We start from the raw sequence: 23,443 nt of genomic DNA on the forward strand, positions 1-23,443 counted from the left end.
CGACTTAGACTACTAAAGATACTTATCTTTAAGGTTTCATATCTTATCTGACTTGGACCAAACAAACAGATTCAAAGCAAATCCTAACAAAACAGACCTAATTATGGATATGGACCGACCGGCATAAGAAAGCCTCAAATACGTCCCGTATCAAATAGGAACAACCCTCAATTTTTAGCAGGGAAACATGATGGAGTAGTCCAAGCAAAATTCAATCCATAGCAGCACAGAAATACCATTGCTTATAACGACCAGGTTTGTAGAACAAGCAATCAAGCGTAGGCATTAAAAAAAGTTCAAACAACCATAGAGAGAGCAACAGAACAAGATGACATTGGAACTACTAATAAATCGATCTTAAAAAAGAGTAGAAATGTAGGAGTAACACTGAATTTGAAGGTCAAACACATACTGTTAATACTGCCTACATTAAGCCTAAACGGGTAACATCCAGGCAGAGAAACGACCACTGTTTCTTTGCAAGAGCAACAGATCTATAACCCCAAACCCCCAACTTGGTACTTCACCAATTATCTACAGTTCAAAGCCCTATTGATAGTTACCATTTGGGTTGAAATCTCTAGGTGGCCCCCCTTGGTAGGGCGCACCTCCACCTTGAGGTGGAGCATCTCTATACTGTCCTCCTCCACTGTTCGGCATATTGTTATTATAATGTCCAGCATTAGGTGATGGTGCACCTCTCATGTTTGCATTTGGGGGCATACCTCCCATATTGTTCTGTGCATATGCATTATGTTGCATACCTCCCACATTTGGCTGCATATGTACACCAGGTGGACCGCCCATGTTTTGATGCATATTGCCATTTGGTGGCATGCCTCCCATGTTTTGACCAGGGTTTTGCATATTGCTATTTGGTGGCATACCTCCCATGTTTTGACCAGGGTTTTGCATGTTGCGATTAGGTGGTATACCTCCTGGATTCTGCATGTTGGGATTATGTGGCATACCTCCTGGAGGAGATCCCGGTTGGTTTGGCTGGAAATCGCGGCTTTGCATATTTTCTCTCCTCCTCTCAAAGTTCCTGGACCTGTCGTTGTTACGTGGCCTATCATTGCGCCTGGACCTCTCGTTTGCTCGTGCATTGTTCCTCACCCATTCCTCGTGGTATTTGGGATCATAAGGAACAGCTTTTCCATCGATGAAATGTTCACCTGCAGAGGACAACAAAATTTCAGCAAACTATATATAAAAGTAAGTTCCATCAAGCCTACACTAGAATTTTTAGTTGCTGAAATCAGTTTAATATCCTGAGTATCGAGTATGTATAGAAAAACGAAAGAGTAATTCATGATACAGAAATGCTTAGCAGATTGACAAAACAGAAACAAAATAAAATGACACAGACATCCTGGTCTCCACATAGTCTTTCATGCTGGACTTGCCAAGCCCACCCTCATTAACTTAAAACAGATAGCATTTCCTCTGTAGTGGTCAAGAATTTGGATCAAACTAACGAATACAGATACTGAGAACAAAAAGAAGCCAATGAACCCTTTTTACTGGCTATCAACCAACTCACTCAGAGATTTCTAGATACCATTAACTCAGAGCTTTCTAGATATGTAGTTTTCGTAGCTAAAAACCTGCTTCTACTACCACTTCAGCAAATTTGAGCATAAATCGAATCGCAACAGTGGCTGTAATTAAATGTATCGCCATATCCCCATAATCCATCAAAGAGAGTTAAGTATTTTAGGTCATACGAGAGAAGCAGCAGTTGTTTTAAAAAATATCTAGATTCAAAATGACAACAACAAATGAACACAGAACTCTTGCCTACGGATTTGCCAACAATACTACCTTTGTAAATATCAAACAGAGTGAAGGACTACTAACCGCAGCTAAAAGATAGACATAAAATGAAATAACAAACTTTAGTCCCTCATATGATCATGACTAATCAACATGATACGTGCAGCAGGAGGCTATTCATTACAACAGATAATAATAGGTCTACAGAATAGAACCAGTCAATATGCAGATTTTAAGCAATTATTAAAATTTTGATATAAGTGACAGGACAGAGAAACTAGACACAATTACAAAATAAGAAAGAAACTAAAAGGTATAAACAGCTCTTAAAAAAAAGAAAAAGGAAAAAACCAAAAACAGAAGTCAAAAAGGGCAGTGATATGCTAGAATTAGCATCTAAGGTTGTGACCACCATGCCTTCTTAGCTACAGATCATTCGAAATGTCCGTAAAATACTCAGAAGTCACATCCAACCATTTTGATATTAAAAATTGGTAATGATTAATTAATATTTTGATCCAAATAGAGTAAACAATCTCACTTGCCGAGAAAGTGCAGCTAATATGAGAACGGTAGATGTTTTCAGCCCAACCTGGTATATGCTGTTAAATTTGAAGCTATCCATTTATGCCTGTACTTTGATGTGGATATGCAGGTGCAGACATATTAACAAGAATAGAAATTTCACTTCTAAGAATTGATGCTTATATTACAGATAAGAATCAGTGTGTAGATATTTAAATGTGCGAAATTCCATTTTCAAAAATATTACGAACAAGCCAGAGAAAACATAAACGAGTTAAAACTATGCACCTCCATAATCTTTCTCTCTCACATTCAAGTAAGAATCAGGAAGAACCCAGCGCACTCCAGGCAATTCTGCACATGTAGAATGAAACCAATTACATACAAATGTAGGATTTTGCAATAAATCTAAAACAAACTAAAGAATAAACATTACTGGACATACCCTTGATCTTGTAAGAAAGTTCCTCAGAAACAAGGGCCCCAAAAGCAAAGTAATGTCTGGTTGATACTGAGTATATTTTCATCCTTGCTTCATCTTCACTATAAAATATTAACACAAAAATTATCAAAGAATCACTTCCACAGCAATATCCCAATTGAGGTACAAAAGCAATACCACATTAGCATAGTATATGAACAAAACCCGTTTTAAAGATACCAAATATAAGCATGTTGTACAGTATAAAAAAATGCCTATTTCACCACAAAACTTGTTAAAATATTCAACAAAAGCAAAAACAAGGGCATCATAAACAAACCTTCCTATAACTTTAGATAGAGTATTGATGTAGCTATCAATGATCTCATCTCTGGTAGGATCACCTTCAGGTTTCTCCATAACGATAAGCCAGTGTTCAAAATCACAACCATCGAGTAAAATAGTTTCCTTTGGTGGACGATTATTCCAGTTAGGTTGTGGATCATTCAAAGAAGATGATGTAGCACGAGTAGACAAACATTTCAAACCACCGAGTGTTGCTGATGGAAACCGATTTCTGAACTCAGTAAATGCGACAAGAGGACGAACACGAGTCAGATGAGAAAAAGATCGAACAGATAGTGGGATTTGAGATACAGGAATAGAAGAAGATGTCAACAAAGATCGAGATAAGGTTGCAGATGATGGGATTGTTTTCATCATCAGAGCTCTACATAGAGCCACCGCCATTGAAATTGTTTTTTCTGTAAAACCCTAGTTTCAGATGGGAGAAATGTCTTTCGAGGAGCGAAGAAGGGTTTAGGATATTTGTGGTTTTGTTAGATAGAGATAAAAATGAAAATAGGTGTCCCTTGAATACGGGAAAATGACAATAGAGTCCTTTGCAGATCGGGGGTACGCCAAAGACTCGATATTCGATGCTTATTATGTGTCACCGACTTCAAATGCCCCTAAATAGGTAAATCCGTTAACTACAGCTTCAAGCCATATCGAACGTGCGAAAAAAACGGTTCACTCGACAAAATCAACCAAACATCCCAAAATGCGACAGATTTGTTCCATCACAATTATAAGGAAGGAAATCAGGCACCTCAGCAGCTATCCAACACAACTACGTACAAGAAAATAAATCAGGCGATGACCTGCAAATTATGCGGCAAATAGAAACCAGATAATAAATCAATCAACAAAAATCTGGGACCAGGTGAACCCAAATTTTATTAATCGAACTAGGTATCACCGGGGCCGTAAGGCCCCGGCTCAACCTCTCATGACTGCTTTAAGTGTACATATTGTATTTTTTTCGTAAGAATACATTAAAAAAGACTACAATTTAGTCAATTATATAACATATAATTTATATCATTCCAGAGTACTCATAATTCTATATCATCATTTCAAGTACTTGACGTAACCAAAAGATTAATCTTTCAGGCTATCATCATATAATTTTTTTTTTTGCCGAAATTATATTCCAAACAAAATCAAATAATGCTTAATGATTGGTCCCATCTGAAAGAGAACACAATGTATATACAGAGGTCATACTTTAAGCAGAAGATGGTGAACTTTCATAGAAAAACAGACCTTATTAACCATGGCAACAACAATGTACATGCATTTACACTTGACAATGACTTCAATTCCAATAATTTTCCTCTTCATTGTAACTCTTGCAAGTGCTTTGATGATGTCGGAGTGATGCAGTTTCATCTTTCACTAATTTATTCTTTGTAAAGAACAAGTAATATAAATACATCATTTTTTTGAACTATTAAGTATGTATCCATATATATATATATATATATTATAGTAAAATTAATCAATTCATATATATATATATATTATTCTTTGTAAAGAACAAATAATATAAATACATCATTTTTTCAAACTATTAAGTATGTATCCATATTTATATATATTATAGTAAAATTAATCACTTCATATATATATATAACTCATTTGACTCGCCAAAACTACGCGTTGAAGAAAAAAAAGGCGAACATCCTCAACTTTATGAAGGGTACATGACAAATGAGCATAACAGACTTACCAACCTTTTATATTACGTTCAACCAAAATAAGAAAGCAGTAATATATGTTAATAAAAAGTGTATATGAAAATAACCATAAAGTTTAACGTAATTAAAACATAGCATGAGATCTTTCAATTGCGCGCTACTTCGCATATTCTTTTTTTCATTTTTATACCCTATAAGACCTTCTTTGCATATTTTCATTCTTTCTCGATCCCAAATCTTATCCATGTTTACATTGTATTTTTGCTATATATGTTTTTTGAACGTAAATATCCTCATTCTTTTCGTTCGTTTTTGTAATAATATTTCCCAAATTCTTCTATTTGCGCTTCAGATCGTTGATTTGGGAAAAGACTCCTATTATCATGCTCTCTATATATTTGTTCTGTTACTTTTTTCCTAAGAATGCAATCACTTCTACATCTATTTCTTTTAGTATTTCTTCTTCTTCTTCAAATAATATTTCCTAGGAATTGTCTATTTTTTTAATGCTGCAAAGATGTTTCTATAATTTTTTTTTCCTCTGACCCCTCATTAGACTGAATCTTCTCTAAAAAATTTCTTCGATAAATAAGCTTCAAGTATTTTCCTCTCACGCGACAATAGATGAGTTGTAGTATTTTTTTCCTGCATTGTTGATTTCGTCAGTGTTATCCGATTCTAAAAATTGGCTAAACATGATGTCAATCCGATCTTTGTCTATTTTTTTAATATTGTTTAAACTTTGTCAAATCGTGTTTTTGTCTTCTCTTCTCGTTGTACAAATATATCATCCTATTGTAATGTTCTTTAATCCTATCTATTTTAGATTCATAAAACTCAATCAGATAATACTTTAAGAACTTGGTCTCATACTCATACCGTTATCCATGTATATATTGTTCCAATTCATATTTGTCAGTGACATCCATCGTTTTCTATTAAGGAAATAAGGTGTCGTGTAGGGTTTCTTTTGTTGTGTCATACCTAACATTGGTTCTTTGATAACCATATGTTCATCTATTGAACTATTTTGATAGGAAGTTTGAACTATCTTCTTGTGGAGAGATATATTTATCTTTATATTGTTCTCCAAAACCAAATCTTTTATTATTCTCAAACATCGGTTGTTGTAATACGAAAACTTTATTATATTTCGGGTTTACGTAGCAGTAAACCTTGTTATTTTTTTGGTTTATATAGCCTATTCTTGATGCCGGCTTGTGATTCGTGTACTTCAATATATACTGAATTCTAACTGATTTTGGAAATCGTCTAGTTTTAGAAAATATTGTAGATGGTTTGGTATGTTTTTGTATATTTTTAGGTATTTTGGAATTAGTGTGTCCGGTTGGTTGTAAACCTCAATATTTTAGCAACCAACTCAACAAACCCGTCATTATATATGTGTTATGCATGTGTATTATTGTGAACGTTGGTTTTTCACCTCAGTAAGCCAGTTTTTCCGTTGGAAGTACTGACCTTGTAACTTGATTTTCATCATTGAAATTTAACAAATTTCACAAAGTCACGCGGTAAACAGTTGCTCGATAAATCCTTAAAAAATTATTTGTCGAAACCTAGACACTGTGTTTGGCTTGGGATAAAAAAAAAAACTATAGATTGATCTAGTTCTGTTGGCTGTGAATTAGCTCCTTACCTTTAGTCTGTAATTTTTGTGCCCTGAAAGTGTCGCCCTCAACTTAAAAAAAAATAATATTATAGATATATGATAGGTACTGGCAATGCAACCATCTATTCTGTGTTCCACTGTTGATTCTCCACATGTTCATGCTTGAATTTAGTTAATGCAACCAATTATCCTCTATTGCATTGTTAAATATCCAAGCATCTAGAGAAGATATACCTGGTTATTGTGAACATTGTTTTTCCACCTTAGTAAGTATGATATGTTGTTAGAAGTACTGACCCTGTAATTTGATAAACAGTTACTCAGAGATGAATACCTTGCTACATCACAAGTTCTCTACACTTGGAGATATTAACTTGACTACTCTAACTTAAATTAAATGAGATAAGTGTTAGTTGGAGCTAGTAGTTGGAGCTTGAATTAACTGCGACTAGTGGTCTAAGCTGCTGGGATCAAACCTGAACCCATTTAACATAGTTGTTAAAACTCTACCATAGTATTGTCAAAGATGTCGTGAAACTCTGGACACTATGGTAAATAGTAAAATATTGTCCTAAGCTAAATTTTCACCACCCGAAAAACCAAAAAAGGTTGCTACTTGATTTTCTATAAGCTTTATCACTATAAATACTGCACTTCAGGTTCCCATGGAAGAACAACCCATAAAAGAGATAAACATAAATTTATAATCAAATGAGTATGCCAAATGAATTCATAGGATAACAACCTTAAACATTCTAACTTTAAACAAATAAATCTAAAAAAAATGTAACTGAACCTTATTGTAGAAGTTATTATTGAAAAGAAATAACTATAAGTAAACCAATTCATTATTTCTTCCAATTAGTTTTCAAAAAATCATTGGCCGTCTACTCTTTATCATCCGAGTCTACTTTCTTTCTCAGTCTACGCTGCTGGTGTATTTGGATGCTTTGCTACCTTTTTCGTTAATTAATGCACGTTTCCTCCCCCTTAGATGTCTCCTTGTCCTATATTTGGTAATATGTGTAACATTTCTTTCGCATCCTGAACTCTGTAGAGAAAGAGAGCTTTACATGTAAACAATAATTCATATTTGAAAAAAAAAAAACATGTTTTAGTACCCATCGCTTGCAAAGCTACTTGGTATTTTGTATCAGTATCTGAATCCACGAATCCTTATGGATTGAATATATCTGGACCATAAAATTGTCAGGTTTGTTTATACTGTACTCCTGGATTACCAAATTGAAAATAAAGGTGTGGTCCTTGATTCAGTTGAATCACTTGTGTGCCTTTTCTCCCCTGTTAATCTGCAGTTGGAAATAAATAAATGGTGAGCATGCGTTCACAGTACATCTCTCTATAATCAAGTTAATTGTCCATACTAACATGTTCTTTGGCGGTGCATTTCATCAACTTTGATGATGTCTTTTCCATCACTGTGAATGCTGACGTATCTCTGTCACCCTTTACTGCCAAATTCAATTTATACACGTGTATATTCTAAGCAGTTAATAAGTCTTGATGTATTGTCCATCCATTTATTTAGAAATATTGTTCATTCTTACCATGGTATATCATATTCAAATTTGTTTTTGCACTTGATACACCAAGGTTCCTCGTCCTCGTCGTACTCAAACTTTTTATTACATATGATGCATGCCATGTAGTACCATAATTTGTTCTCAACCAAGCCCAGTACCGTCGCCTCGCTGGTGAATATTTTACCCTACCATTTAATCGTAGCAGCACACATTTAGTTATGTTTTATTTTAGTAGGTAAAAAGTTCAACCAAATACACGCTTACCATATTTTCAGTGTTTTGTATCATGGCAGTTGCTTCATATTTGGTCTGCATAAATTCATTTTGTAGTCTTAGTAAGTAATAAAAGTCATATAGTCTTAATTTTATTCTCTGTACTTACTTTTTGTTGAATTCATCGACTTCTGGTAAATCCAGATTGATCAACACTCCAGAGGAAGTGTCAATAGCTAATGTAAGTACACCTGTTGCAAGGTATAATTATCTGTTAGGTGAAAAAGTAAAAGATAATGTCAGTACATGGTGTAGTACATTAGTAACGGACCACTAACCTCGGAATTCGCTTACAAATGTTTCAGTAATAATAACAATTATCGGAGTATTCATGTGTTCCTCTACAACACCTCTTTTACTGATTTTCACCATTCCCTTCATAGAGTGACTCACATATCAACCCCTTGTTTTAACAATAATATAAGATTCATCGTCAGTTGAGTTAGAGTCCCAGTTCATAATTTAGAAATAATATACATATTTAATCAAAGTTACTTACTTTGTACCTTCAATGACTATCTGTTTCTTCTGAAATTCGCCAGACCCTTTTTGACCATCAACTGCAACCATAGTAATACCTGAAATTGATTTCAATCTTCCAATAGCATCTTCAAGTAACAATATTATTAATTATATGTATCTTATATATGTTGCATGGAAAACACAAAGGTAGTTCGGTTCTTATTTAGGTAGATTATGGTGTTGTTCACTTTTTTCGATGCACTTTTGAAACCTATAAAATTATATATATGTTCGGGAATGCCTGATTCACCAATGTCTATAGCCTTCTAGAGCTTGTATATGCCCATCACTATCCTTTAAATAAAAAATTATACTTGAGAGCCTTTTAGAGCTTGCATATTGATGGAAATAGCATGAATTCAAGTCATCTAATTTGATAATTGTTTGATGAGACCTCTACCTTGGCTCTCTTTCCTTTAAAAACATTAAGTTTCTATTTTTCCGCTAGGCTCTCTTTCCTTTAAAAACATTAAGTTTCTATTTTTCCGTTAGAATAGTTGCTACAGATTATAAAGAAGGATTGTAATGAAACTCTAAACATTAACATTCGAGGTTTAATACGTAGCCGAGGAAACCAAATGGCATTAATTGTCAACAAAATTTTATGTTGGATAAATGATCAGAAAAATGCATAAATTACGGAGCACCGCGAATTAGTTCGGCAACACTTTTTCAGTACTCCCCATATTAGACTTCTGGTGTTGTGAGGGAATTTTTGGATGGTATTTTCCCAAGAACATTCAGTAATCTCATTTCATGTAATTCTTTTCATGTGAAAGATATAAGAAGAATGATGGAGCTGAAAAAAACTGAATCTAAATATAAAAAATAAAATTGCCACACTAATTTGTACGATGTAGAAATTACGCCAAGGCTAAGTCTTTAAGAGATTTTGGCATCTTAACATCTCTTATATAATGATGAGATAACACTATCTGATTCTATCGCTAGCCTCTGTAACTTACAGACGTTGAACCTCTCTCAGTGCACTGAGTTTCAGGTGTTCCCTAGAGGTATTTTAGAGTGCTAATTAAAGTTCAATTTGTGCAAAATTTAGAGGTATTACCTAGATATATTGGAGAACCGAAACTTTTGTGGTTCCTCAACCTCAAAGGCGTAAGTATCCAAGTTTTACCCAAGTCTTGCCTTCACAGCTTCCAACAGGGCTTGGGCAGTTCCCATTTCTTGAGACCCTGAAAATATGTAATCTCCAATTCTATAAAGTAACTGGGTAATGAGTTATATGTAAGAATAAGCTGAAGGTTTACATACACTCAATCCTGCAGCTTTAGAGTCGAGTGTTGCTCTAATTGATTCTGTAATTGTGCCTTTTTCACCCTGTCCTGCAATAAGGAAAAACTTATCAATCACAACAGTGATGAGTAAACATCAAACAACAAAAAATCAAATTTAAGACATACCCACACCCTCTAATGGGTTAAGGACATGATTACACTCGCTGAATTCAGTGAGCAATTTGATTTTGAACTTGCGATATACTTTTAGCTCTTAACTGTTAAGCGAAAAAATATTTTCCCCATTGCATCTCTCTCATTGATATCACTCACGCATGTTTGGCGTGTCAAGATTTACTATCACTTCTCCATCCTTGCCCTACCATGAAACTTAAGACAATATAATGGTTGGCATTGCTTAGGTCTCCCTGAATTTTCTCAGTTTCAGCAGCCAAATAAGCAGGTAACCTCTCTATAGCCAATCTAGCTTCTCCCTCAATGTTGTGAGGATCTACAACTACATATATACAAAATACCCAGATAATAAACTGAACAGTGTGTATCTCCCAACCAAAGCAGAAAATAACACTTCAATTATTTGGACTGGTGATTGGATCTGACGTGAATCGAATACGTAACCTTCTGACAGGAGTCAAATGCGTTACCATTACGCCACAGATCCGTGGTTTAAAGACTTGTCTTAGTGTGGGACAAAAGCAGTATCTATCTATGGTGCTTGTCTTTTCAATAGAAACAACAGTAGCAGCGAGAATGAGAAAATATACTAAGTGCAGTAGCAGTTATACTGCAGCTGTATTGTTGTATTCATTCATAAGATTATGGCCATGATTCTTTCCGCCATATGTAATCTGCAGCCAATAGATAAATACATAATCGACAATCTGTATGAATAAGAAAATCTACAAACAAACCATATAACCATTAAAAAAAACTAAAAGAGATTACCTTAAACCAATTTGCTTCTCATACGTAATGGGAAATACTAATATATCCATGCATACTCTATTATCCCGGCACAAAGAAAAGTAAAATATAGATTAAAGTTGTCAAATAGCTACATATCGAAATTTATTTACCAATGGTTCCATCATTCCATGTCATAATGACGATAATCAATATATTAAGTGAAACACTATTACTAATTCACCGAGTTCATTATACTACGTTTATTTCGCAAATAGTAGACCCTGCGTGGTGAGCTTTTTGTATGTTGACAGTCAACAAAATGAGCTCAACACCCTTGACAATGTTCATCAAACAATATATATCAGGTAATTGCAGTTGAATGACGGTATATTCGTATCACATCATGTTTCCCTGACAATGGACAACTGGAATTCCATTGAGTTGTGGAAAAACTATCCAGAATTAGTATAGCTGTAATCTGCATGGTTATTTGAGAATCACACATAAAGAACATATAGATGAGCAAAATTCCGCCGAGCATACTGCAAAGCTTACATCCAACACAATAAATACCAAACATGACTTGTATCTCAATAAAGCAAAATTAAAGACATGGGTTAATGTTCAATGTTCAGGTTAGTAGGAAATGGAGGAATCGATGCTACTGAGTAACCAAAAAAACCATTGACAATGGTTTTAATTAAATTCCAGAGAAATAATACAACACAAATTTTTTTTATAGAAGCACTCTAGGTAAAATCGTAGACTGCTATAATTCCAAGTAAAGACAGATCATGACCACTTTTTTTATTAGATTATATTTTCAGGAGACACCTCATGGAGCAGGTAAGCCATGTTTTCTAAGCCATGACCCTGGTAGTATTCATAATGTCATCCCCTGATATTGCCTAGTCTCAAAACTACTTGTTAACAGACATGTACATAATGATTTTTTTTAAGTAGAAAAGTGATTCATTGTTGAGTACAAAAGAAAATATATTACCTTTCTCACAGAAATTAATATGTAGTCGCATGAAAAAATCTGAATCAGTTAACATCGAAGGTAGTGGATTAGGATTTAATGAGCCACAATGGTTCGATTATTAACCTCTTCCAAAGCACGGAATGGATATTGCCACAAAAGCTCAAGAAATCTGGACATGCGAACAAATATTCATTAGCACCAAATATGACAATACCACAATTTCAGTCCTATAATACAAAACCATCCATATTACTATCCCATCCTACTGATTCCCCGTCGAAAACATTAAACTTTAATTACACTTACTTTTGTCGGGTTCTGAGTGTTGTTCCTTCTGTATTGGCCTCTCCCAGTCCCTGGACAAAAAGAAAAACATTTTAATAGTACCAACTTACTCAAAGTTTTAATATGAAGTGAGGTACCAAACTACCCAAGTAAATGACCTAAAACAGTTTATAAACAACGAACCTAGTATGTATAGTGTAAACGACGAACTAATTTGAGCTTACAAAATCAACAATGCTGGAACTTCGATGGAAAATTGATAAGTGACAAATTCTTCGTTTACTTACAAATGACAGAACCTCGACTAATATGAACTTGTAAAGAGGACATGCTCTTATCCTCTGAAGGATCTCAGCTTCACCCATACAATGGCATAATACGGTGGTGAAAAGTCTTTAGCATGGGGAAAACGTCCATACTGTGATCACTACGAATTATAGTCTACTCAATTACAGTCTGCATTCATTTCTTCCATAGTGACTCGATATCTCTCAAAAAAGGCTCCACTCAACACGGTGTACTCAACATCGGATACTCCTCTGATTCCAAGATATCAGTTTCTGCAGATGGATACAATTTATTATCAGTTTAGTTGTGTGCATTATGTATTCTAACTTATTCAGTTATTATATGTTGAATTTTTAGATGTTTAGGTACTCTGCATTATATTACTCTAGCTCTGGGAAATTGAAATACCTGGTAGCATTCCTCTGTGATTATACGTTATTGAGATAAGATAAGTTGAACTTTTGGGCGCTACACTTCATTTGCTCTGCCATTTCTGATTCAGTGTTTCCTACATAGGTATGATGAAATTCTTGAAACAGAGGTTCCAGATTCCACATAATTTTTGGGGGGAAAATTAAGTGCACTATTGAGCGAAGAAAAAAATTGTAATTAAGTCACTACAGTTCCGGTGTCAAATGTAAAATCTTTTGGTTCCTCACGTTGCCATCCCATAGAAGAAGATATAGGCTGGTTATCTCATTGGTGATGATTGTGTTTTATATTTTAAGGAAACAAATAAACTCAGTTAAGAAGTGTATAATGTGTATTCGGTTACCCTTTCAGCATTTTATCAAACTGGAACTCGTAGTCAAGACTTCATCGTGTCCCCATCAGTGAATCCAACAGAAACTAAACGAACAATCTGCACAAAGACATAGAAGAAAATGAAAGTAAACTAAGTATGAGTTGTTATTTAGTAAATAACATTAGCAAAGCAAGCACATAAAAGAAACGTAATCAGAAATTTAATATTACAATTGAGCATCAGCGTCATGACTGGGATTTGTGTGAATAAGCATCCGATCTCCTACTACATATCTAAATAATCCAATTCTTCATTTGTTTTCCCTAAGACAATACATTTATTAATTATCAAGCTAAGGGCGTGCACCAAATACCTAAAGCCTCAGCCAACAAAGACTTGTACTCATCCTTGATTATGGAAAATGGTAGTGATCCTTCCATTGTATTCCTGTATCCATTACCACCTTGTTACAATCATATTATCCAATTAAATCCCAAATAATTTAAGAAAATACCATAATGCTGATGTTTTATTCGATATTTTCTAGGTTTTTCTAAGATTATGCTCTTAGCTTCAGTTTCTCATTATAGTGCAGATTACGCTTACAGATTAGATTGCAAATAATCTCAAGTAGATTGCAAATAATCTCAAGTAACAGATGATATTCAAGTAATTAATCTGCGAGCAATGAATCAAGTAAATACTAAGGTTGAGTATGCAAACGAAATTGGATGTTATTGATGTGAGACATGATTAAAGGAAAGCTTCGAGATCTGGGTAGTAAAAGGGTATTAATTTCCATTGACGTATCAGGGTCATATGGAAGTTATGCGATACTTTCATACAGATCAAGTAAACTATACATGGATTAACAAATTAGAAGTTTAGAAATTCTAGTGGTTCCTTGGAATGCATCAGTATTCGCAAATAAGAAAGTAGTATTAGATGAAAATAAATGGCTAGAAACTTATCATCTCTTGTAACAGAAGAAGCTTTTTGTCAAATTCTTATTTAGGTGTATTTTCTTGTGCAAAATATAGAAAGGTGTGAAATTTCAAGGCAATTTTGATATATGCTAGTCTAAACTCTCAACCAAAACCAATACTAAAAGAGTTTTTGAGTACATAAAATTAATGGATTTAATGGCTATGACATTCATTCAAACACCTTGTCAGTTCATAATAAAATTAACAAAAAAAATTTAGACTTAGCTATTTGTGTCTTCACCAATATGTTCTAGTAACAATCCTCGCCCGAAAAGGATACCGAGCAAAATCAAGTTGTCATGGTGCTGCTACAACCATTACTTAATAACCCTTTTTCCAATCAAGTCTCTAAGCATCACATCTCGTAATATATGGACGTACCTACCAATTGATGCCAGAGTAAAACATCAACATGTAAATTTTGCGGATTTGGTTCCGTGATGGGCTGTTTTTCCTTCTCCTTTTCTCTACGCTTCCGCTGTGCCATCGACCCTCTACTGCTAACGTTGAGATAGACATCTTTTGGTGGCATATTTGCTGCAGAACTGTGTGATAATTTGGATGGAGAGTTTTATTTTTGTTTATTCATGTGTGATCGGGAGCTAATATATATATGGTAAAACTCTTGCGGGAGACGATATATATATATATATATATATGGTAAAACTCTGAGCTAATATATATATATATATATGATGAAACTTTGAGCTGATATATATATGGTAAAACTCTTGCATTTAATAAGTGAGGCTCTGGTTTCGTAAAAATGCGAAAGGATAATGATAATAAACTTCTCAAATTCTTAGATACTCACATAAACATAAAGGTGTTCAGTGGATGAGTGGAAGATCAAAAGACTTGAATTATGCGGCAAACTTTCTCAATCTGTTTCTTTTACAACCATACCCGCAGCAGCCATATTCTTCACTGCCATGCCTAATTGGACTTCATGCATTGAAGACCATGCAAATACTCAGCCCCAATACAATTGACGATCCTGCCATCAAATTTATATCAATTAGATACATATTCAAAAATTCGAGCAATTCAGAGGCATACATAATTTAATAAGTCTTCAGTTGCTTAGAAATTGAAAAACATAACCGCAATGGCTAGAAAAATAGCACCACTATCATTAACAGTGAAAATAAGAATACCGCTAGGTGTGTGAAAAAACATAATAGCCCCCCTTAACTAGAAAAAAATATTAATTCGTCGGTAGCGGACATGATGTCCAAGTGCACAGAACTATTTAAACGTGACATGGCTCTGACATGACGTTTGTCATAGAGATGGTAGAAACTTTGAAGTGATCTTCAGGTTAATATGCAATTTAGAAGAAAATTACATCGTATAGCAGGAAATCATCTTGGTTGAAGAATTCACTAACTTACAGAAAATCACTCTTAATAATCATTTTCTACGCGTACGCTCTCTATTCTTTGGGTGAAGTGTAGCTTAATTACTGGTATTTATCCAAGTGACTGTATCAGTATGTCTTGTTGTGCTATTTACTTTGTAAGTGATGTCTCACGTGTAGTTCCTCTTTCTTTTTAGTATATTTAACTTTTCTAGAGTGAATGTAGTTATACGTGTGATAGGGGTAATCAAATATATTTGATGACTCTGCATTCTTGATGTGCGACGAAATAGTGTTCATGTTTTTATAGAGTTCTCTAAAATATCAAGTTGAGAATGTCCAAGAGGATGACTCTAACTGTATTACTCAAACAAAAATCAGTATAGTATCTTGTTTCATGAAAAACACAGTAGTCATTGAGCGTTATTACCGACTACAATCGTCCACCAAATTAGGAACTCTTGATTATCGACTCCCAGTAGGTCTCCTCCAACAGAAACCTCTAAAACTTTTTTTCCAAAGATCTCTTAGTTGGAGAGGTTAAAATACCGCAAAAATTCATTGCATCCACTTTCATGACAACTTTTTGGGAGCCTGAAGAAGAATGGATAAGAAAAGTTATATATGCATAAAGTAATGAAAGTACAGTACATAAAATGATATTTGCATACACCATCGATCACTCCAATGTGCGTTACAGAGAAGTTGTACATAATTTGAGATGTTTTCCATTTAAAAATTAAGATGTAAATAGAAGAGAGCATTTGGGCTCATAGGTTTGGGGTGACGAATCCCAATTTCCTTTGGAAATAATGATAAGTGAAAATTGTTCATCAAAAATCCTCATTCTGGTGTTATTTTTTTTGAAGAGGGGTCCATCGTATTGAACCACTAACGCAAAGTGTTAACAGTGTGGTTTGCCTGAATGATGAACATGTAAGATACACCATAGCAGAAAATAAAGAATGAGAGAGCGAGACATAAGTAACTGACAATCATACCTCTGCTGCAGTGATATGGAAAGGTTCTATAAACAGTCTTCAAGTGTTGGAGGCAGGATTGATGTGGATGGAGCAGTGGTGTTTTTCTCCAAATGATGTTGGATTTGGTTCACTTATGGGACACAACTTTGTATTTCCTAAAAAATAAAAAAAAAAGTGAGATTACAAATCGTCAAAATGAAAATTAGCAAATTTTACAGAAAATATTAATGGGTAAATAACTTCTTTTGTTTCGCATTGGAAAAATCCAAACACTAATTATATAAGATCGAGGCAATTATATGCGCATTTGGTCATTAAAGCGGCAAACTATCCCAGACCAGATCGATGGTAATCAAAATTGAAAATATAGATTAACTAAACAATAAGTTGTCCAATGTGCATCTAAAAACAATAAGGAGATCACTCATGTCGCTTTCACATTCAAGATTTTTCAACTAACTTATTTTTTACATGAATACAAAAACATGATATGTAAGTCAGCATCACATGTGACCAAAAGAGAGTACACTAACCATTACAGAAATCACATGTGACCAAAAGAGAGAACACTGACCATTACGCAAAAGTTGGTCAATAACGAAAAGATGCCACAAAAAAAAGGTTTAATATCTCATCTGATCTTATTTGAATTACCACTTGGAACATAAAAACAGGAGCAAGACCGATTAAGTAAAGTTGTAACTTAACATTCTTTCAGATGGAAACCATAACTTTGAGACCCCACCAAATTACTTTCCCAAAACCAAAGTAGTTTTGCTCATTTCTCTCAACAAAGTCGGTGCACAAATGGCAGTTCATTTTGCCGCATAATATCATAGTTTCGCGTAGTTCACTAAAATAAACTGATGTGCAAATTATGGAACGATAAGCATAATAGATCTGAAACATTAATGTGATAAAGCAACAGTTTGAATAGGTTAACGAAAGAGTACCTTGAGAACCTTAATCAGTACCTTTGGTGGTTATTAACACCAGAAACCCACCACACCACCAAATAAATTCGGAAACATCGTAAGTCATATGTCAAAAAAATAATGGGCACGGAGTAAGATGGAGGATGCGAATAAGTCTTTGAGGCAGAAGTTCATCCATAGATAGTTGCGCCCTTCTATGTCCACTCCGGTTACCATCATACATTGCCTGCAAAGATCACTGAGATTGATTAGATTGCTCAATTTCTAGTGAGGAAAACATGGGATTTACATAATTTTTTGTCATATCTGCACCAATATTTTTAAAAAGATTTACATAGATTTCTTACATAAGAGATCAATTGTAATAGCATACTATATCATAAATACACTTACCATAGACACAAGGGAGACAAAAAGATAGCTGGGAAGCTACTATCTGTAATGTTCTTAAAGCCATTTTCCCTTCTAATTGACTTGCTGATTGCCATTTTCGACTGTTAAAGCCAATACCCTACAATTCCACTGCAAATTCTATATTAATTGGAAATCAATATGAACAGTAAAAAGAGATAATCAAATTATTAGAAGCGCAAGGTAGTTATCTCCTAATCAAACTTTACTCCAAAATATATACAGACAAACTAAAACCTAGAAAAAATAGATTACAAATAAAGAATTGCCATGTTTAATTCCCCTTAACAAAGTAATGGTAGACATCAATGGTGTTTTTTTGCAAGTACTTCATAAGAACCAAAAACTAAAATGCTTAGCTATTTAAGAACTTGTCATATCTAGTCATGCTTGTTGAAAACCTACATGACATTGAATACAACACCTTACAAATCCAATGTGAACTCGGTGTTCTTAATAGCATTTGGTTAATTGTTGACAATTCTGCGACAAAATTTTACCTAAAAGAAAAAACTAAAATAAGAAGTTCACAATCGACAATGCCCCCCTCGACAGTTTAAGCTAAAATGTCATTAACTAAACTACTAATGTATGATCGATGACTCAAAATCCTGCTTCACATGAAAAAACTCTAGCTCATCTTCTGCAGCTTGTTGTTTTTTTCTATATGTTTCTTCTACCATATGCAAGTAATTTCTACCTACAGCAAACCTTTCAGTTTCCGCTCTACTTTTGAAGACATAATCTCAAACCTAAAAAAGAAAAAAAAATCAAAATCTTACAACGACTTGAAGCTCGAAATCTGGTCGACCAATCTCTGAAAATTCCTACTGATAAATCTAAACAAACCTATTTTTCAAAATTACGCAATAATGTAAAACAAAATTGATTTTAATTGACGATGAAAATTAGGGTTTTAAAAAGGGATAATGGGGAACATACCTCTAAATCTTTGTTGATTACTTTTTTAATGGATGAAATTGTTTCTTCTGATGGTGGAATCGTGATCGAGCCAATCTTTTTTCTATGCCGAATCGTGAAAAAGATTTAGGGGAGCAAGAAATCCGCGATCGATAAACACAGATTAAAGTTTTCTTTCTTTGGACCATAAAAAATCCTTTACTTTTCACCCACACGCCCCATATTAACATTACCGCGAGTCTCTCCCAGCCGTCCAAGTCATAGCTCGATCCGGTCGATCCCGACCACCGGATCAGGGTCCCCGTCAAATCCTGTCCGTCTAATGACCCTCAAATCTCAGAGTCAATTACCACCTTTTTTTATTACAGAGATTATTTTTCATGATTCTCAGTACACTAATCTAGTTCTAGTTTTTTAATAAATGCATATTTTGGGAAAAAATAGCACTGTCTTTGAAGTTTGGTTATGGGAGAACCACAAGGCTGAAGTTGGCTTAATAACCAAGATATGCCTTGTTCTATGTCTTCGTATATGAAAGCATTATAACAGCTTCTGCGATGGTTATTATGTGTTTCCTATTTGACTTTAATTTTTTCTTAAATTATCAAGGAGGAAAAATATTCATCTCCAATCGTTATTGGCTTCTCTTTTCGCTTAGGTGTAAATTTCTTTTTTTAATAATGTTAAGGTTTTATTAGATTTTAATGATATTCGTTGGAACTAAGTTTTCCTCCATTAACCATTATTCTAGCGGTAAAATTGATTTGATAATCAAAATTTCCTCCAAAATAAGCTTTGGATTATCATGATTTGCTTATAAAAGAAAGTGACTATGTACACAACCTTCACACAAACTGGTTTGTTATAATAGCGAAATAATTATGGTGAGGTTATTTTGCATGTAAGAAAATTTCTTCTTATGATCGAAACTTCGTTACTGGTATAATTTGGTTTCATAAATAGTCATGGTATTTGCGTACTCATCATCCATTTTTTTTGGGTAGATCATTAATCAGCCAATATTATACGAAAATTTTGTTAAAAATAAAATAAAATACGGTCCAAACAGTTTGAAGAAATGTTACACAGAACTTGTAGTTTTTTTGTTTTGGTTGGTTAATTCAAGATACATGGCTTGTAAATCCTATTGTACCATTGACTTGGGACTCAAAGTAGATCTTGTTTCTGACAATAAATAAATCTGAAAATATCCGACGAACCCAAGTTTGATTTAAGATGATATGTATACGTAGACCAAAGTATAAGATCTACTGTTGAAAATAGTAAGATTTAGATTGATTTATATTTTCATATTTTTAGCATGACTAAATTAATCTTTATCCATTACATATTATCAACAAAAAAAAACGTGCATCCATGCACAAGGTAGCAGCCAATCATTGCATTGGAAAATGCAAAAAACAATTAAAAAATATGAGAGATGGTATTATTTTTGCACTTGAGTATGCAAATAAACATGGATTTTTCAAATATGCTTTTATAGAAAATGAGGTTTTGCATACTCAAGTGCAAAAACAATACCATCTCTCATATTTTTTAATTGTTTTTTGTTTTTTCCAATGCAGTGATCGGCTGTTAGCTTGTGCATCGATGCACAAGTTAACAAAACCCTTTTGGCAATGTTTTCGGTCCGATCACGCACTCCTTTCTCTTCTCTCATCTTTAAAATGGGGAAGGTAACCACTGTTGACCCGAATTTCTGATATTCTTTTATATCTTCATCGAGAAAACAATGCTCATTAAGAAGGTAAGGGGTCGGCAATGTTTAGTGTGTTTTATAATCGATAATGGGATAAACTACTTTCTTCATTATTGATTGAGTAGTTTTCACTAGTGTGTGTATTGAAGTCTATAAAGGTGGAGCGATCACCAACCTCTTTCATTCGTAATCAAAGAGAAAAACGTTTTTTCATATTCCTCACTTACCAAAATTTATGCTTCATTTATATATGGTTTCATAATCCAACAATGACTTATTGTTTGGAAATTTTTACAGTTCCTGGCTAGTTTGGAGCTTACAAGGATTATTTGAGGCTTATCATTTTCTTCCCCCAACCTAGAGAAAGGGATAAGGGGTGTCTAAATTGGTTGAAAATATAAAACTACCCTCTACATTAAAACACCATCATTTCTATTTTCATCTCTAACATTAATCTTTTCAACAAAATCGAAAAACAAAAACTTAATATTTTTACTATTTTCATTCAAATCAAATCATAAATCATAATATAAAAAATAAATTCATTTTTTTACCTCATCCTTATACCATTCTAGAATCGTATTTAACAAATATGTCTTTGTATCAAACTAATACTCTTACAAAGGAAACTTAATGACTTATACATTAAGTTTCGATGGATCTAAATTTCTTCTTTTTTCGAAATCTAACCAGAATCAATGGATGTGAATGTTTACGTCCCCGATTGTGGTTGATGTTCATCTAATATGAAGAACACCGACTAGAATAGGTGGATGTCAATGTTTACGTCAACGGATTCTGGGCGAATTCCATCACTTTGATGAACATTGAAGAGAATCGGTGGATATCGCAATGAATACAAACAGTTATGGAATTCTCGGGTTCCTTTAAAAGTATATTTTCTAGTATGGACTTTGTGTTATAAAGGAGCTTCTACTTTAGATTTTCTTTTCAAGGCGGGTAAATCAAATACAGACAGATGCCTTTTTTGTAGTACTGAACAGGAGACTAATATGCATCTTTTCCTTCATTGTTCTGAAACATCTAAGATCTGGAATTATTTTTTGAATTCTTTCGGGTATGATTGGGCTTTTGCTGATAATGTTAAATCTACTCTTTGGGAATGGCCTATCAAGAAGAGTATGAATATGAAGAAGAAGTTGTGGGGTCTTATTCCTTTTGCCATTTGGTGGACAATCTGGCACGAAAGAAATGCAAGGCTTTACGAGAATAGAAAAAGAAATATTAATCAACTTATAATTTCTGTAAAGTGCACTCCTTTTAATTGGGCACTTCCTACTAAGATTTTTGATGGCTACTCCTTGAGTACCCTAATTTGTAACTGGGATGCTATGATTGGCAATTGCTGATTACTTCTTTTTTTTCTTTGTAAGACGTCACTCCTTTGTGACCTCTTACTTTTTAATATAATTTGCCCTTTTTTCGTCAAAAAAAAACATCCGCCGATTCATTCGATGTTCAACTTTTTTGTAGATTTTTTAGCCTAAAATAGGTTTGTAAGAACATATATATCAATCGATTTTGGTGGATGGACATTTAATGGATCGGTGGATATCAATGTTTATGTCGACCGATTCTATTCAATGTTCATCAAAATGATGAACTTCGCTGAGAATCGATTGACGTAAACATTAACATTCACCGATTCTAGTTAGTAAATGTTTATGTCAACCGATTTTATTCGATGTTCAAAGAAAAGATGAACTTCACTCTGAATCGGTTGACGTAAACATTGATATCTACCGATTATAGTCATATTTCAGAAAAATGGATCTAAACATGGATCATGAAAATATTAATTAAGCATGCCCGTTAAAAACCTCACATTACGGGATAACCACAGTGGCTAAGTGGGACAATATCGGTGGAGGGTCGGGCCAAAATACAATCACTTGGTTGTCACTGGTCTGAAATGACATGTAAGTCGCGAGAGGTATTTTCCTGGGGTGAGAGAGCTATATGTGATGATATAGACATATCTAACTAAAAACATTGACTAAGGAAGAGAATTGTAGATAGTTTACAACGACATGTAAGTCGCTAGAGGCATTTTCCTGGGGGTGAAAGAACTATATGTCTTGGTATAGACATATTTAACGAAAAAAATTGACTAAAGGAAAGAAACATATCATGCCATGAGTAGTATTATCATTCGATCAATATTGTAATACTAGAATAACAATTATGTTCGGATTGAAAATCATACTAGATTTCCTTTAGGGGGAGAAATATAGTAAAACCACCGCATAATATTAGCGCGGGGCCGAATAAAAATATTCTTACAGAGAGATTATCCTTATACAGAGGTAATTTTTGCACATACTAAGCCAAGTTGAGACTAAAATTTTCTATATATGGAGTTTATTCCTTTATAGAGTATCTCTTTATGGAGGTTTTACTGTATACCTGTTATTAGAAGCTTCAACAATAACATTTATTTTGAATATGTGCATGAAAAACAAAATGTTGAAAACCTGGATCAAGCGTATGGTTGAAGAATTAAGAGATGATGTTCTTTTAATTTTCCATTATGTGTTTCTCCATATGTAAAGAGGTTTGTCACTAAAATTGACAAAGGTGGGAGATTTTATTTCATGTTTGGTTATCAAGTTTAGTTAAAAACCTCACCGCTTGTAATGCTTACTAAAGTCAACTTTGTTAGGTTAGAGGACGTAAAACTGTTGAGACATGCTCTATTTACTAATTGACATATTAAAGAACAAACAAAAACATCATCCTTCAATTTAAGGTTGCCAAATATGAACTACTATTCCATTTTTATCCAGTTCTTGTAGTCGAAAATGAGAAGGTAGTGTCCCCACTTAGCCACTACGGTCGTCCGGGAGTGTGGGGTTTTCAACGGGCATCTCTGCGGTAATCTAGCAGCACCTTCCCGAAAGGTCACCCA

The 23,443-nt window shown here is 34.0% G+C and overlaps 2 protein-coding genes and 1 long non-coding RNA gene across 12 annotated transcripts; all 3 read right to left on the minus strand.

The window, feature by feature from the left end:
• Nucleotides 1–309: 309 nt before the first annotated feature.
• Nucleotides 310–3,559, minus strand: LOC113308522 (multiple organellar RNA editing factor 8, chloroplastic/mitochondrial-like). Its single transcript, XM_026556978.1, has 4 exons — nt 3,063–3,559; nt 2,747–2,844; nt 2,590–2,655; nt 310–1,175 (listed from the first exon to the last, which is right to left on the minus strand). Exons 1-4 carry the CDS (start codon nt 3,470–3,472, stop codon nt 550–552), a joined length of 1,200 nt encoding a protein of 399 aa, XP_026412763.1. The 5' UTR covers nt 3,473–3,559; the 3' UTR covers nt 310–549.
• Nucleotides 3,560–7,118: 3,559 nt separating this feature from the next.
• LOC113308530 lies at nt 7,119–15,199 on the minus strand. 10 transcript variants are annotated; one of them, XR_003339894.1, is made up of 18 exons: nt 14,999–15,199; nt 13,572–14,729; nt 13,229–13,315; nt 12,862–12,961; nt 12,453–12,725; nt 12,187–12,236; nt 10,935–12,049; nt 10,155–10,837; nt 10,006–10,076; nt 9,800–9,926; nt 8,711–8,789; nt 8,490–8,614; nt 8,321–8,402; nt 8,203–8,247; nt 7,963–8,123; nt 7,784–7,866; nt 7,636–7,704; nt 7,119–7,445 (listed from the first exon to the last, which is right to left on the minus strand). XR_003339894.1 is itself a non-coding variant. In XM_026556982.1 (7 exons), the coding sequence occupies exons 2-6, from the start codon at nt 8,590–8,592 to the stop codon at nt 7,675–7,677; spliced, it is 459 nt and encodes a 152-aa protein (XP_026412767.1). In that variant the 5' UTR covers nt 8,593–8,614; nt 8,711–9,780; the 3' UTR covers nt 7,119–7,445; nt 7,636–7,674. The 10 variants fall into 10 exon arrangements, 1 of the variants encoding a protein (XP_026412767.1); XR_003339897.1 differs by having other exon boundaries at nt 9,800–10,837; nt 10,935–10,991; nt 11,899–12,049; XR_003339891.1 differs by having other exon boundaries at nt 9,800–10,837; nt 10,935–11,373; nt 11,899–12,049.
• An 824-nt stretch (nt 15,200–16,023) lies between these two features.
• On the minus strand, nt 16,024–17,576 carry LOC113334194. The gene is made up of 3 exons (XR_003352632.1): nt 17,481–17,576; nt 16,546–16,682; nt 16,024–16,138 (listed from the first exon to the last, which is right to left on the minus strand). It is a non-coding gene; the product is annotated as an uncharacterized LOC113334194 (long non-coding RNA).
• Nucleotides 17,577–23,443: the final 5,867 nt, after the last annotated feature.

This window comes from Papaver somniferum, chromosome 1 (genome assembly GCF_003573695.1).
Source record: "Papaver somniferum cultivar HN1 chromosome 1, ASM357369v1, whole genome shotgun sequence".
Taxonomy (NCBI): Eukaryota; Viridiplantae; Streptophyta; class Magnoliopsida; order Ranunculales; family Papaveraceae; genus Papaver; species Papaver somniferum.